The sequence below is a fragment of the Mirounga leonina genome, unplaced genomic scaffold (genome assembly GCF_011800145.1).
Source record: "Mirounga leonina isolate KUSES-001 unplaced genomic scaffold, KU_Mleo_1.0 Mir_115, whole genome shotgun sequence".
Classification (NCBI taxonomy): domain Eukaryota; kingdom Metazoa; phylum Chordata; class Mammalia; order Carnivora; family Phocidae; genus Mirounga; species Mirounga leonina.
In genome coordinates this window covers 14,884,417-14,900,602 of record NW_023270268.1, presented here as the reverse complement: position 1 = coordinate 14,900,602, position 16,186 = coordinate 14,884,417, and the positions used below count along the sequence as shown (strand labels likewise).

General features: G+C 41.2%; 1 protein-coding gene across 1 annotated transcript in view; it reads left to right on the top strand.

Annotated features, from left to right (window-relative positions):
- The first annotated feature begins 9,371 nt into the window (after positions 1-9,371).
- The window catches only part of CMC1 (C-X9-C motif containing 1), a 93,220-nt gene continuing 86,405 nt past the window's right edge, over positions 9,372-16,186 (top strand). Inside the window, exon 1 of the mRNA XM_034993427.1 lies at positions 9,372-9,576. Within this exon, the coding sequence (XP_034849318.1) occupies positions 9,558-9,576 (19 nt within the window). The 5' untranslated portion in view covers positions 9,372-9,557. The remainder of the gene's footprint in view (positions 9,577-16,186) is intronic.

The window sequence follows — 16,186 nt, the reverse complement described above, 5'->3', positions numbered from 1 at the left end:
TTATTTATTTATTTATTTATTTATTTATTTATTTATTTATTTATTTATGAGAGAGAGAGAGAGTGAGCAAGTGAGAGAGCACAAGCAGGGAGAGCAGCAGAGGGAGAGGGAGAAGCATGCTCCCCGCTGAGCAGGGAGCCCAATGCAGGACTCGATCCCAGGACCCTGGGATCATGACCTGAGCCAAAGGCAGACACTTAACTGACTGAACCACCCAGGCGCCCTAGCAATCTATTTATTTAAAAAAAAAAAAACAGGAAACAAGAAATATAGAGGATAGAATGGGTTATCTTTAAGAATTAAATAATGAAATAAATAACCAAAAAAAAAATACTCCATATGTACATGAGTCTGTCAAATTATTATTCATAAAAGTAAAAGGAAAACAATTATAATAAATGCCACAAACAGGATAGAAAAAGGCTTCATATAAAAAAGCAATAGATAAATCAATAAGAAAATGGTAATGGTTTAATTTAAAATGGGAAAGAATATGGATAGACAATTCATAAAAGGACAATAAGTCTATTAAGCAAAGTATTTATCACTACTAATAAAAATTAATAAGTTGTAACAAAATGCCTGTCTGTATCAACTTAGCAAATATATTTAAAGTGACTTTACTTATTGGTGGCAATTTATCCACAGTAATTAGTACCATAATTCCATTTCTAGGAATTATCCTTTGGAAATACACAGAGCTAAAGATGAAAGCTTTATTTTTAGAATATTCACTTCAGTGTTAATTTTAAAAGAAAAATTAGAAACAGCCCAAATCTTCAACAGTAGATAAACAGTGAAATGAAGTGTGGTACCTAGACACAGCTCACAACAGGAAAAGAACAACTAGTGACCTGAAGTAGGATTTTTGTGTGTGTGTCTGGAGTTTTATGTATTCTCAATGGCACGTTGCATAGTTAGGGAGAATTTGATTGATTTTCAACTGGGAGAGGGTGATAAACATTTACAAAGCACCAGAGAAGTTAAGAATGTAAACTCTGGATCAGATTTCCATGTGTTCCCATCTAGTTCTGTTGCTTGTATACTCATATTCTATGGGCGATGGGGGAACCATTGCAGGGCTTTGAATTAATCTGGACAATGTCTTTGAGTTGCAAGAAGCAAGAACCAACTTGAATCGGTTTAAACAAAAAGTCAGAAACAATGTGCAAGTGCTCTTTTTGCCTAGATTATGTGCAAGGGGATTATCTTTGAATATCATCCCAGGAAGCGGGAAGGAGGGACAGGGAAAAGTGAAGCAGGGAAGGAGGGAAAGATAATATATTCATGTTTTAATGAGTGTCCCATTTTACAGGTGACTGGTACTGGGTATCATGAGACTGTTGGAGAGGTCTTATAAAATGTGCTTCAGAACTGTCTTCCCAGGGAATAAAAAGTGGGACATATTTATCCATTGGATTCCATTCACTATTGATCGTGGTGGCCCCATAGACATTAACTTCCCCTGCACTTCTGTATATGTGTATATGTATGACTCTTTGGAGGATCCATATGGGTGTTTCGTGCAGTAGTGTGAGAGAGGTACAAGATATTACCAGCTTGCACCTATATGAAAGTATGTGAAGCCTACAAAGAACTAGTGGCCACATGCAAGAATTGGGGCTGAGAAGATTTGGAGTCATATACAAGACATGTCCTATATACGAGTCTTTGGTGGCTGAAAGAGCCAAGACCCAGAAAGGCAGGAATAGAGATTTATCTCAGAGAAGCTACAACCAGAGGTTCAAACTCTATATGGATTTTCTCAGTCTTGAATCTCTGTACCTTTTAGGTCAGGCATCATCTTTCCCTTTTCCTTAGAGATAACTTTCTCTACATGGCACAAAATTCATCTCTTTTTCTTTTCTTTTTTTAAAGATTTTATTCATTTATTTGAGAGAAAGAGAGGGTTGAGAGAGAGCACGAGAGGGGAGAGGGTCAGAGGGAGAAGCAGACTCCCTGCTGAGCAGGGAGCTTGATGTGGAACTCGATCCTGGGACTCCAGGATCATGACCTGAGTGGAAGGCAGATGCTTAACTGACTGAGCCACCCAGGCACCCACAAAACTCATCTCTTAATGGCTTACACATTCTGCATTTTACAATTCTAACCTCAGGAAACAAACTGATATACTTAGACCCACAGCTAATATTTCCTAGGCAAAACGTCATTGATCTACTTGAGGTCATGTATCCATTCTTTAACAAATGAGTATGGCTAGAGAGAGATGTCCTATAAGGACATGAAAACATTGGTAGAAACCATGTAATAAAGCAGGGGAGGAGCAGTGTCCAAAAGAACAAGATGTCAAGCAGATCGTGCCATAAATGTGTATATCGTGTTCTAAGTGAGGAGATGCCTTGACCAGAAAACATATCTTAAAGAATGAAAAAGTTGTCTTTAGCCAAAGATCAGAAATGGCAAAATAGAGCCTGAATTGAGGTAGGGGTTACTGACAGGAGGAGGACGGAAGTGATGCTAAAGAGAAATAATCAATGGACCATGTGACCCATATTAGTTTTACATGGTGCCCGTATATTCTCCATTAACAGGATCTTATGCAACCAACATTTACCTTGCCAGATGCCAAGTCCTCTGAGAGGTCCTATAATGGTGCGCATAAGACAGTCTCTCTCCTCAAACAGCAGAGTCATGTGGCCTAGCAACAGCAATACCACATTCCTTTAGGAAACCCTTCATCCGTACCTTGGGATCCCTGGCTCCATGACATAGAATTTGTTTTTTAATTTTTTTTTAAGATTTTATTTATTCATTTGAGAGAGAGAGAGAGACGGAGAGCACAAGAGCATGAGCAGGAGGGGAGAGACAGAGGGAGCCGATGAGGGAGAGGGAGAGGGAGAAGCAGACTCCCTGATGAGCTGGGAGCCCAATGTGATGCCGGGCTGATCCCAGAACCCTGGGATCATGACCTAAGCTGAAGGCAGACGTTTAAACATCTGAGCCACCCAGGCATCCCATGACACAGAATTTAGTTAATGGAACAGATTTGTGTAAACACTCTCCTTTACTGAAGGTCAAGTCCTGAGCTTTTGGGGGCTCTTTATTTGGACTTATTGCTTAATGTCCTATTGATAAATATACCAAAATCGATGACATAGGATTGTTTTGACTGAACATAGCACTAGTGAGAAAGCATCAGAACTTGCTAGCAATTCTCATTTTTATCTCCTTGGGTGTCTATGTGGCTCCAGCTAATAGTGGCCACCCTAGCTATTTCAACCATATTTGTTGTTCATTGATGGTTACCGTATGCCTATTCTATACAGCAAAGTGCTGTCAACTATGACTCCATTGTCTTTCTCTTGTTGAATAATAATTTTTAAAGAGTTACTTCAAATATAAGCATTCATGTTTATGTTTATTTTCTGGAAGTCAAATGACTTGGGCTCCCTCGGGCTCCCACATCATCTTTTATCATGTTGGACTGTAATTATTGTTCGTGTGTTTGTCTTATGCCCCATGTACTGTGAGTTCCTTAAGGGAAAGGACATCATCTTGTTTATTTATTCCAGGACTCAGCACAGTGTATGGCACATAGTAGGCTCTCTGACTTGGGAGAAGAGTGGGTAATGAATTCAGGAAGTTTGTCCTCTGTCAGATTAGTAGTGCAGAAACATCTGGAATCAGTTGTCGGAGTTTTCACTAACTTTATTTCCTCTAAATAAGCAAAAGATCCTTGAGATGTTTTCAGGGCAGCTGGCCATCTAATCAGAATGTCACTGCTCTTTCAGACACACTGTACAATGAAAAGCACTTCTGTTTTTGTTTGTCAAGTTTGCCAGCCCCTATGAGAAATTCTACAAAGGATCATAGCATCTGCACAAGACCAAGGTAAGAGGAATCCAATATAAGTCATGTCATAGTCTGATCATTATCTTTATTACTTTTTTTTTTAGTATTTTTTAGGAATAAAAGTCTGTGACCCCAGAAAAAATTGTGGTCTGTCTTAAAGGAGGCCACCCAGAAAACAATTCACAGTAAAAACAAAGCATAAAATATAAAAAGCCTTCCACAGAGGTGAGAGGTGATTTTTTTTCACACTTTTTTTTCTCACCTGGTAAGTGATAGGGCACACTGTTAAATCTCCTTTGTTCATTTGAAAGGTATTCACATAATACTGATTTAAACATATTGTTACCCAGATTTCAGTCTTGAAGGCAGAGTAGCTCAGAAGTATTACATTAAAAAAAAAGAAAACCAAAAAACCCTGGATATAGTGCAATAGTTCAAAAGGACAGTTTTGTAAAAGTAAAAGATAATCATCACAATAACAATAGTTAGAATTTAGCAATGGCCTACCATGTGCTAGAAAACACTATCACTGTTTGTTACAGGTCTTCTTTAATGCTCAGATCAATTGTGCAGGGATGGTGTGATTGAGGACACTGAGACTCAGGAAGAGAAACAGTTTACCAAATGTAAATTAGAAGTAGGAGAGCAGATATGTGGATATATACAACAACATGAACAAGTCTCATGGCTATTGAGCTGAGCAAAAGAAGCCAGATATGATAGACTACACTGTATGATTATGTTTGCATAAGTTCGAGACAGGGCAAAACTAGTACATTCTCATAGAAGTCAGGAGAGTAGTTACTTTTATGAGGGGGGTTTCACTAGGAGGAGGTATCAAGGAACCTTCTTGGATGCCTAGAAATGCTCTAGGTCTCGACAGAGGTGTAGTTCAAAAGTATATACATACTTAAGAACTCATTCAGCTGCACAAAGATTTGTGCCCTTTTCTGTATATAAGTTATATCTAATAAAACAGTTAAAAAGTAAAAGAAGGCAAGAGGAATTAGAATTTAGCTCTGTTTAGTTCCACAGCTCCTGTCTTTCCACTACATACTCTTTCAGAAATCAGTTTCAAGTTTCTTTGTTCAACACAGAATCTTACCCATTTTTCTAGGATAGTGTACAGAAAAGTCCCCACAGATAACTTTCTAAACTATTGCAAGTAGGCTCATATAGTAAATAATGTAGAGTACAAGCAGGTTGTTGATGAAAGGATGACGTAATAAGCTGGAACTCATCTATCAGGGGCTTTGTGAACCTTGTCCAAGGAAAGGGTTTGGATTTTATTTATATGGGAACCACTGAGGGATTTTATATAAAAAGTTTTATGATCCTATTTGCTGTTGTGGGTGAAATGAGTTAGAAAGAATGGATGGGAGGAGAAACAGCCTAGGAACAGAGAGCAAGTTAGGAGACCATTGTGAACATCTCTGCAAAAGCAGGTAGATCTTGGATTGAGTCGTAACAGTGTGGTTGGCAGATGAAATAAAAAGATTTGTTAAAGAGCCAGGTGGATGTTGTAATCAGTTGGGTGTGGGCAATGGGGGACAAAGAGGAGCTGACTGAAGTGGCTAGGTGGACTGAGCCATAGCAAGGCAGAACCTATTCAACCACCAGAAAGACAGGGACAAACTCTATCATGCTGGGGGGAGGCTAAAGCTAGGCAAGTTGTCAGGGCTCTAGCCAGGTGATTTGGGACTCCAGGAAGGGGTCTGGTCCTTTGGACACAGACACCCACAACCTGAAGACTATGTGAAGATACTGGGAGAAAACGGCCATCTGTAAGCCAAGCAGAGAGGCCTCAGAAGAAACCAAGCCTACAGATACCTTGATCTTGGACTTCTAGCCTCCAATTGTGAAAAAAATAAGTTTCTGTTGTTGAGGCCACCCATTCTGTGGTACTTTGTCATGGCAGCCCTAACAAACTAATTGTCAACCTGGACCCAAGTCCATTCAAATGGGAAAAGGCACAGGCTGTGGGTTCTGGGGGCTAGATCATGAGGCTCAGAAAGCAGACAGGGCCATCAGGGTCCAATGGATAGTGATCTTCTAGCCAAGAACTGGTTCCAAATCTCATGTACTGGTAGGGATGGGGCTTCTAGTATTCTTCTAAATGCAATTCTCATTGGCTCAAAGACAGGACAGAGCAGAGCTATCGGTGAAGAGTCTTCAATTCTGACGTTGGGCAGAGTTGGAAGTAAGCAGGGGCTATCTCGACTTTTAAAAATAACTAACTGGATATCAACAAAGAGCAAAAAGGTATGCTAGATCTAGTCAGAATTGATGCAATAAACAATTAAGATATTTATGTGTACTTGCAAATTCGTTAGATATTAAATTAAGATATGTGTATGTGTGTGTGCATTCACGTCTAGTCTACATACTAAGCCGTTCACTTCTCTTTGCTTTTGCATGCTCTGCCACAGATCAGCTACTGTCCTTGCTCCCTTGGGTCACTACAATTTTCTCCTAGTTGGTTCCTCTGTTTCAGTGTTGCTCCCCAGTAATGAGGATCAATGGCAGATCATTTGAGGCATGAATGGGTGCATTGCCACGATTTTCTCATTTGTCTGTGTACATTTGCCAAGGAAAGGAATCACCTAGAAAACCTTCTTGACTCCTTGTTCTAGTTTCCTAAGTCGGTTATGAAGAATGGATTCTTCCTTTCCCAGGTACATTCACAACCGTCCTTTGTTTTACATTGCCATATATACTAATTCAGGCTCTTTTCGCATTCTGCCTGAACTGCAATAGCCCCTTACCCTTCTGCTTAACCCCTGCCTCCTCCTCACTGCCTGTATCTAGCCTACACAAAATCTTTAAAAGACACCACTTTGACCACAAGGCCGTTTTTCTACTTGTTAACCTTCAATAGCCCCTGACTGCTTATAGCAACAAATTCAAACACTCCTCAGCCTAATGTTTAAGGCTTTGGGAATCTGACCTCTTCTAACATTTTCAGTCTCATTTTTAACCATCCTAGCTTCCCAAATCCTCAAACGAATGGTTTCAGGCATTGCCCTCCACCATGCCTGCCACACAGCCCTGCTTCCTACCCCTAGCTTTTGCACATATGTTTTTATTCCTTACCTTCTTTTCCATGCCTCATTTGTCAAATCCCAGACACTTGTATTTTTAAGGATTTTATTTATTTATTTGAGAGAGACAGAGACAGAGCACAAGCAGTGGAAGGAGGCAGAGGGAGAGGGAGAAGCAGACTCTCCACTGAGCAGAGAACCCAACTCGGGACTGGATCCCAAGGCCCTGGGATTGTGACCTGAGCCCAAGGCAGACGCTTAATCGACTGAGCCACCCAGGCGCCCCTCCCGGACACTTTTGTTTACTTTTCTCCTAGTGTGACATGCATTCTTCTCTGCTGACACGTGCTACCCATCTTTCACTGCCAACCATAATTTCTGCCTCATCTTTGAAGTCCTTCCTAACCACCCACGCCGGCATTCAGCCATTATGTACCAGATATTGTCTAAGCCCTAGAGGTCATGCTTGGATAATACAGATTTCTTCATTTCCGGGACAATGTGCTCTCCTCCTCTTTTTGTTCCCATTGCAGTTATGGCTCAAAGATTTGCCCATTAATAATGTGATATCTTAGGAAATTTCTTCTGTTTTGAAGTACCAATTACATTTCTATGATTTAACTTTTAATAAATAACTTATCTTTCTCAGGTATATTATAAAGACTGTGCCCCCAAATGATCTTATTTAGCATGAGACCGGAGAGGGGTACACTGTTATGTACCAGGTACTGAGGTGCTGCTAGTGCTTCTCATAGTGTGGCATGTCCAGCAGTCCATTTTATGGGACACACAAAACCCTCGATTTTACAGATATTATTGCGTAGGGTGAGGTTAATGTGGATAGTGCCCATGTAAGTTTTTCTTTGAGTTGATTTAGATTAAAAATCTTAAATAATAACGGTTCAAGTGATACTTAGTTATGGCAAAAACTGTAGAAGTGGTTTTTCAATGGCTGAAACAGTGTTAAATGATACCACATTTATTCCTCACAATGATTTTACAAATTAGAAACTAAAGTCTAGAGAAACGTTGGAATTTATTCAAGTCATAAAGCCAATAGGTTGTGATGCAGGATTCAGGTAGAGGTACTTAGGTCTCTGACTAAAGCTCCTGGTGATGCCCTTTTGCATATAGGAAGATTTAGTTTACCTAAGTGTGAGTGTCTGGCTTGTGTTTTTATACCCCATCTCATCTCCTCAAAAAGATTTATTTTCTAAACGAAATACTCCACCTCCAGAAAAAGAAAAGGGGCACCAGAATGAATCTGGTATGTTTCAAAACACATTTATAAAACACACGAGAAAACCGACCTGCTTTCCTGCCTGGCTGAGTGAAACATTAATTCTTCACCTTGGCATCTCAACCTACAGCTGTAATAAGGGCCGTTATGCCCAAATAGGCCCTTAAACGGAAGACCTGCTGAGCAGAGACCCACTTTCCCAGCCCTGCTCAACTGCGGCTGCTTTTTCTGCCAACTGACCAGGCTGAAGCAGCAGCAGGGGAGGAGGGACTGCAGGTAGGTGGGGAGGGGATCATTTTGAAAGCTCTAAATCCCTCCCAGGGAAGAAGCAGCTGCTCCTTGTTTTTCTAACATCTGTCCCATCTGTCCCGGCCGCACTTCACCCTTTGGAGTCTCCAACTAGCAAAACGTGGATGTGACAAGGAAGCATTTCTGAAGGCTGGTTGGTGAGTGGAAATGAGCATAACTGCCACCAGAAAGTTTCCTTTAACGAGAAGAGGGCAGTTGGGGTTCTTCAGGAGCATAGCTATCACCTTCCTTCATTTTTCTCAAAAACATACAGCTTTAATTGACAGAGTCGGGATTTGTAACATCACCCAAATCAGGCTGTGCCTTAGGCCCCTAAGAATAATATTTGCTAGCGCCCAATTTTTTATTTCTCCTCCAGGGGAGCCACAGGCTGCTGATTTGTGGGAGAAATAATGATACTGCACAAACTATACCACCTCTATAGTAGAACAAGCTGTGCATATCTCGCATGTGCGGAGTTCATCACATTTAACAGCGTGTTGCTTTTATCTGACTCTCCTGCCGACACGATACTACTGGAGGATAGGGACCTTATTTTTATTCAATTATTTGCCCCTCGTATTTAGAACCCGTGGCTGGAACCTGACAGGCATAAAATAGACATTTATGAATGAATGAACGTTCACGAAGAAAAATAAAGGAACAGGATGATTCATTCCGTTCTCCAAAGGCGGACGTGGAGGGAGGGGCTTGGCCGTGAACCTAGTCGCCACGTGAGGCGCACTCCCAAAGGCCCACAGCTTCGCCTCTGGTCTCCGCAGACCCGAGCCTGCAAGCGGGCGCTCACGGTTCTTCCCAAGCCCGGCTGCGCGCGTCTGAACCAGTCCCGCCTCCAAGGCACGCGAGGTCACACCCCCTTCCCGGTCATTCCCTGGGAGATGGCCGTTCCCCTTCAGTTACAGGCTTCGGGGCGGGGTCAGGAGAGCGCAGGCGCAATGGGCGGCGGAAGTAGCGAGTAGGGAGATAAGAAGGAAGGAAAGAGGCCTGCCGCGCTCTGCGGAGGGCACTGCGCTCCTCCTCCACCGCCTCTTCCTACCGCGGGAAGCTCTGGGCGGCCGCACGTGCCGCCCAGCCCAGGCTCCTCCCCTCCCTCCCCTCCCTTCCCCCCGCCCCGTCCGGGAGCGGCCGGGAGCTGCTTTCCTCCGCCCGCCGAGATGGCGCTCGACCCCGCAGGTACGGGGGCGGGACGCGGGGGTTGCTGAGGAGTCAGGGCCGGCTCCCTAGCCGCGGCTGTGCGGTTGGGGGCCGGCCTGGGGAAGGGGCCGAGCGCTGAGGTTGCACCGTTTTCGGAGACGTCCGCTCACGCCCGGCCGGCCTGCCGCCTTAGGGTTTCTGGCAGCCCCACCTTCTTCCCTGCAGTCTTCGGTCTTCTTGCCGCTCCTTGGGGTTCGGGTTAGGTGAAAGGCTTGGCTTTGCTGTATAAGCTCTCGTCCATTTGTGGCTTACACACATTTCCTTCTTGACGCGACTGGTCTTTCCATCTTTTTCGCCCCTCTGGGGCACTGATTCCTTTAAGTATCTGTAATCTAACTTAAAAGCGGTAATCCAAAAGACCCATCATTGTGGCAAGAGTCCTTTCCTTGAGAAAGGATCCCCAAGGTTTTGATCAACGTTATTTTTAACTTTAGTGTTTCCACCCCACCTGCATTTGCAGCGGTAGTTTCAGTTTCCCTCGAATTCCCGTCCTTACAGAAGCTCACCTGCCGTGTCCTTGCTTTAAGCTATTTATGTTACGGAAGCTCACCTGAGGTATCTTTATAGGGTATTCATGTAAATATAGGGAACTTCATTTTTGAAGGGAATGGTGATTGGTCTAGTCCACTCCCTTCATTTTATGAATATGGAAACTTGAGGCATTGGGAGGAGTAGTAATGGCTTCAAACCTTCGGAGATTCAGAAATGGAAAAGTCACTTTGGTGGCCCTCAAGGAGAGCGGAAAGTGTAGGTAGCCAACAAGTAGTACTATTTATTGAACGCTTTATTATCAAGCTAAGTATTCTCAGTTGTCCAACAATAGTGTGTGGTGTTGTAGATAGTATTATCTCCCTCTTACGGATTAGGGAGCAGGTGGAGAGAGGATCAGGGACTACTCTAAAGCATAAAATAATTTCTGGAACACTTAATAATCATACCAATATTGGGCCAGGTGGTTGGATTAGACTTTATGAGGCAGTTAACAATTAATTGATCTGGGCTTTAAAGGATAATTTCCAGTGGTTGGAGTTGGAGAAGAGGCGGCAGGATGAGGAAATGTATGGGCAGTAAAGTGCACTGTGTGAGGTTTGGTCGCAGGGTGTAAATAAGAGCTGGGTAAGGAAAATTAGAAAGTGGATTAAGGCCTATTGCAGTAGCGCCACACCCAGAGTGGAGCCCATAGTGGGGCTTGAACTCACAACCTGAGATCCAGACTTGAGCTGAGATCAAGACTTGAGCTGAGATCAAGAGTTGGGAACTCAAGCGACTGAGCCACCCAGGTGCCCCATAGTTCTAGTATTTTGAGCTGAAAGGGATATTCAAAGCAGTCTCATACAAATGAGGAAACGGACACAGAGAGAGGTCAAAGACTTTCAAATGTCTATATTCTTGAATTTAGATCCACGAGAAAATTTAGAAAAAAGTCATACTTGCCGTCTCCACTTTTTTTTTTTTTAAAGATTTTATTTATTTATTTGACAGCCCGAGAGCACAAGCAGGGGGAGCAGCAGAGGGGGAGAGAGAGAAGCAGGCTCCCAGCTGAGCAGGGAGCTGGACGTGGGGCTTGATCCCAGGACCCTGGGATCATGACCTGAGCTGAAGGCAGGCGCTCAACTGACTGAGCCACCCAGGTGCCCCATTTACTTTTTTACTGTCGACTTACTCTTAACCCACTCAAATCTTATGGTATGCCCAAGGCTACCCAGCTAATTGCTGGTAGAGTCAAGGCTGGAATAGAACTCCATAATTCATTTCCAGGCCAGTGTTACAGACCCTGCCTCTGTTGGAGTATTTATTGATTAAGCAAATACATGCCCGTTACATGTCACAAGCATACAGTGTTAGAAGAAAGAAGGCAGCCCACCCCTATGCCCCCATATACATTTTGCCGGATTATGATAAACATGACAGTAGGTGGTGAAGAGAGGACTACCTCCGAGTGATCTGTGAAGAGCTCCATGAGGAAGTGTTGTTTGAATTGGAAATCTGAAGGACAAGATGAAGTAGCAATATGAAGAGGTAGGGAAAAAGTACGCCAGGCAGTCCAAAGTAGCAAATGCTTAAACATTTGCCTGGAATGCAGGTCAGAGTGGTGGAGTTCCGTAAGGGAAGATGTTGGGGAAGTAGGCAGGAGCTTGATGCTGCAGGGCCTTGAAGGCTCTGATAAGAAGGCATTTGGAAGCTTCTAAAGAGGGCAGTGACATAAATTATGTCTTTACTACCCTGACTGCAGTGGTAGCATGCACTATGGAGGGGTCCTGAGTGGAAGCAGGGAGACAGGATAAGAGATGGTGGCAGTAGTCCAGGCCAAATATGTTAGTATCTTAGCCTGGAATGGTATTAGAAAAGCTGGAAAAGAATATAAAGCTTATTCGGTTGATGTTTTGAAGGAGCAGTTGAGCTGCTGTTGCATTGAATAAAGGTGGTGAGGGAAAGGGAGGCATTAAGGATAATTAGGTTTTTTACCAACTGGGTGGCTGGTGATGGTCAAATCTAACAGTATGATCATTGGAAACTTGATAAAAGCAGGGATGGAAGCAAGATTGAATGGGAAGGAAGAAAGTGGAGTCAGCAAGTTGGAAGTTTTAAATTTTTCTTACCTGTTTAAATTCCGGAATAAAAATACTAAAGCCAGTTTTGTGTTTTTTTAGCTTCATTTTTGTTTGGGTCCTGAGTTGAAGCATAGGTTCACATTTTGATATTTCTCTTGCTTTTTATACAGTGGTAGATGCCCATACTAGTAGTTACATCAGATGAGGTTTATATAGCAAAGTCTCTTTTCCACTGGTTTATGTTAGATTTTTAAAAATCTTTTATTAAGTTTTTAATTTTAATTCCAGTATAGTTGACACAGTGTTATATTAGTTCCAGGTGTGCACTATAGTGATTCAGCAATTCTATGCATTACTCAGTGCTCATCAGGATAAGTGTACTCTTTAATCCCTATCACCTATTTCATCCATTCCTCCACCTACCTCTGGTAACCGTATGTTTGTTCTCTGTAGTTAAGAGTCTGTTTCTTCATTTGTCTGTTTCTCTTTTTTTTCTTTTTTGCTTGTTTTGTTTCCTAAATTCCACATGAGTGAAATCATATGGTATTTGTCTTTCTCTGACTGACTTATTTTGCTTACCGTTATACTCTCTAGCTCCATCCATGTCGTCCCAAATGGCAAGATTTCATTCTTTTTTATGGTTGAATAATATTCCATTTTGTATGTATATACCACATCTTCTTTATCCGTTCATCTATTGATGGACAGTTGGGCTGCTTCCATAATTTGGCTATTGTAAATAATGCTGCTGGAAACATAGGGATGCATGTATCCCTTTGAATTAGTGTTTTTTGAATTTTTTGGGTAAATACCTCGTAGTGTGATTGCTGGATTGTAGGGTAATTCTATTTTTAAGTTTTGGAGGAATCTCTGTACTGTTTTCCATAGTGGCTGCACCAGTTTGCATTCCCACCAGCAGTGCATGAGGGTTCCTTTTTCTCCACATCCTCTCCAACACTTGTTGCATGTGTTTTTGATTTTAGCCATTTTGACAGGTATGAGGTGATGTCTTATTGTAGTTTTGATTTGCATTTCCCTGATGATGAGTGATGTTGAGCATCTTTTCACGTGTCTGTTGGCCATTTGGATGTCTTTGGAAAAATGTCTATTCATGTCTTCTGCCTATTTTTTTAATTGGATTATTTGGTTTTTTGGTGTTGAGTTGTATGAGTTCTTTATATACTTTGGATACTAAACCCTTATCAGATGTGTCATTTGCAAATATCTTCTCCCATTCAGTAGGTTGCCTTCACTGGTTTATGTTAGATTTTTAAAGATCTTTATACAAGTTTGATCTAACTAACTTTGTAGGGTCCATTTTTCTCAAGAAACTCTGAACTCAGCATTGAAATGCAGGTTATATACTTACTCTTCTATGTAGTTTTATTGAAACTATTTTTCTTTTTGTTAATGTAGAGGTAATAAGGGCACTCTGTACATTTTTCAGCTGTAATTATGTTCATTATTTTCTCTTACTATTTGAATGCAGAGAGAAAAGCTGGAGGGAGTCCACAACACCCAAGAAAAGTGGCTGTGGAAAGAGATTAATATTTGTAAAAACTACTCGTATGTGGGTTGTTCTCCCGGATATTCAGATTTAATTCACTAAGCCTCTGACATTTTAAATAGTCCATAGACAGTTCTAATATGCAAATAGAGTAGAGGAGGAACCACTGTTCTGAACTCTTCCACTTTTATTGACTTATTCTTCAGCTTTGTTTTCTTATCAGTCTAATCTTCCTATTTCCAGAGAAAATTATCCCTACATTTTTAGCCATGAATGGGACCTTTGATGGCATAATAATGGTCCAGAAATATACAGTATAGCACATTTTTGTATAATAGAACTTAAGCATAGTCTAGTCCAATTTATATTTGCCAATTTAGAACCCCTTCTACAAGTATTGTATATTTTAAGAATCTAGTCAGACTTAAGTGATTGCAAATTTAAATGGTTGTGTATTTTGAATGCATAACACATGATCACCTATAGGAACAGTTTTAAAAGTGGTGCTTGTTAAAGTAGAATTTTCAAAAAGGTAAAATTATTACTCATGCAAATATAAAATGAACATGTGTTGAAGATTTTCTTCAACTCATTAATTAGGGAAACAGTAAAATGTAAAACAGTCCAAAAGCATTTGAGAAACTAGATGCATAGACAGTTTCATAGATTACTTGCTTAGATAAAAGAAAAATGGTTAGTTTATAACAGGACCATATCCTGTAATCTTTGGGGTTATCTTTTCCACTGGTCAGAAATTATGTCTGTCTTTATTCAACAAAGTTCTAGACATTAACCTCCTCCTGTAACAAGTTATAAAAGGGCCTGGTAATGGAAAGTCAAGCCCAGGGCTGTACTGAAAGAACACCCAGTTATTCCTTTGCTATTTCCAGACTCCAGAGAATTTTCCAACCTGATTATATTCCCAGAAGACAACTTACAGAAACCTGGGCCTGATAATTTTGATTACTTTCTGTAATAACCAAAAGAGATTCCCTTTTTCCTTTTTTTTTTCTTGTACCATTCCCTCTTTTAGCAGGGTAGCTAGCTCCCCTTTCCTCATCCATTAGTGTGGATTTGTTCTCTACTTTTGCGTGATGGAGCACTAGCAGCAGAGAGGTTTCCTTAATCAAGTGTGTGTGTCCCTCTAATGGTGTTTTCCAGAAATCTAAGTAGGGGAGGAAGATGGGACAGCGAGGGCTCAGGGGATGGAAAGTGGAGTCAGGAATTTCACGACATCCCTTGAGTAGATGTTGAAGGTGTGTCTTGGGAGGGTGGCCTCATGGCAGTTCTCTGAGTATTTGAATGATAGGGGTTCTTTTAGTGGTTCCTGTGGGCATGTAGGTAGATTAGCTTTAGGGGTACTAGCACTTACTAAATTCACTGGAGGTTTTTAAGTTAGACATCTAAACAGATTTGAAGACTTTTCTGAGCACTGTGTAATTAATATATAAAAGGTTATATAGCTGATTAGAAAAATGTTGATTTTATTCTTCTATAGCTCTATAGTATTCTCTTAGACATAAATTACATTTGTAGTTCAGAGCTAAAAATCTGTTTAACTTGTAAATTTTACATATTTCTAAACTGGAAGTATATTTGTTATAGGCGTTATGAATTATGAATCATGAAATGTTTTGTCAACCAGGTCAAGGAGTTTGAATTTTATCCTGAGAACAATGGGAAGATGCTGCAGATTTTTAGGCAAACAGAACTTTCCTTCATTTTCTGTTTATCTGACTTTTCATCAGATCCGGGTTATTTGTTCTCAGCAGAATACTGCCTAAGTGGTGATGTATCTTCCTCTTGGTATCATATCTGGAGGCACATAATGTTTGTTTCTCATAGGTGATATTAATTTTGATCACAAGGGCTTTGTCCCATTTCTTTGTTTTTCCTCTCGCCATTAATTAGTAATCTGTGGGAAGACCATTTAAGACTAGGCAAATACCCATTCCTCATCAAAAAATTCCCCTTTGATGTGGTATCCATTGATGATTTTTGCCTGATTCAGTCTTTCCTACTATGGTTGCAGAATGACGATTTTCTGCCTCCAGCCTTCTCTCCACATTTATTAGATGGTTGTTGACATTTCCATATAAGCTAGAGACTTTTGTTTCTTGTTTATTTATTTATAGATTTATTATAGATGTGCACTCATGAATTCCTACTTTTCCACTGGTTTATAATTTGTTACTGTATGTAATTTGGTGCTCACATTTTCCCAGATTTAGCCAGTGAGAGAGTTCCTTCAAACTAGCTTCTGGGTCCTTGTGATATGTTCCCATCCTTTTTTGGAGCATTTCCTTTTTTTCTCATACAAGGTGTTTCTGATTCATCTTGTACCTGTTCTGGCCCATCCATAGAATTCATCCTCTGACAAACCCTGGTTCCTTTATTTGGGCATGACATTACAGAACAAAGTCTGAGGACCATTGGATGTTTCACATACAGGTTTATGAATGGCATGCTCTTAGGGAAAAACCTGTGAGGGACTGAGGGGAAGAGGAAAGGGAAGGGGAGGAAGCTGAGC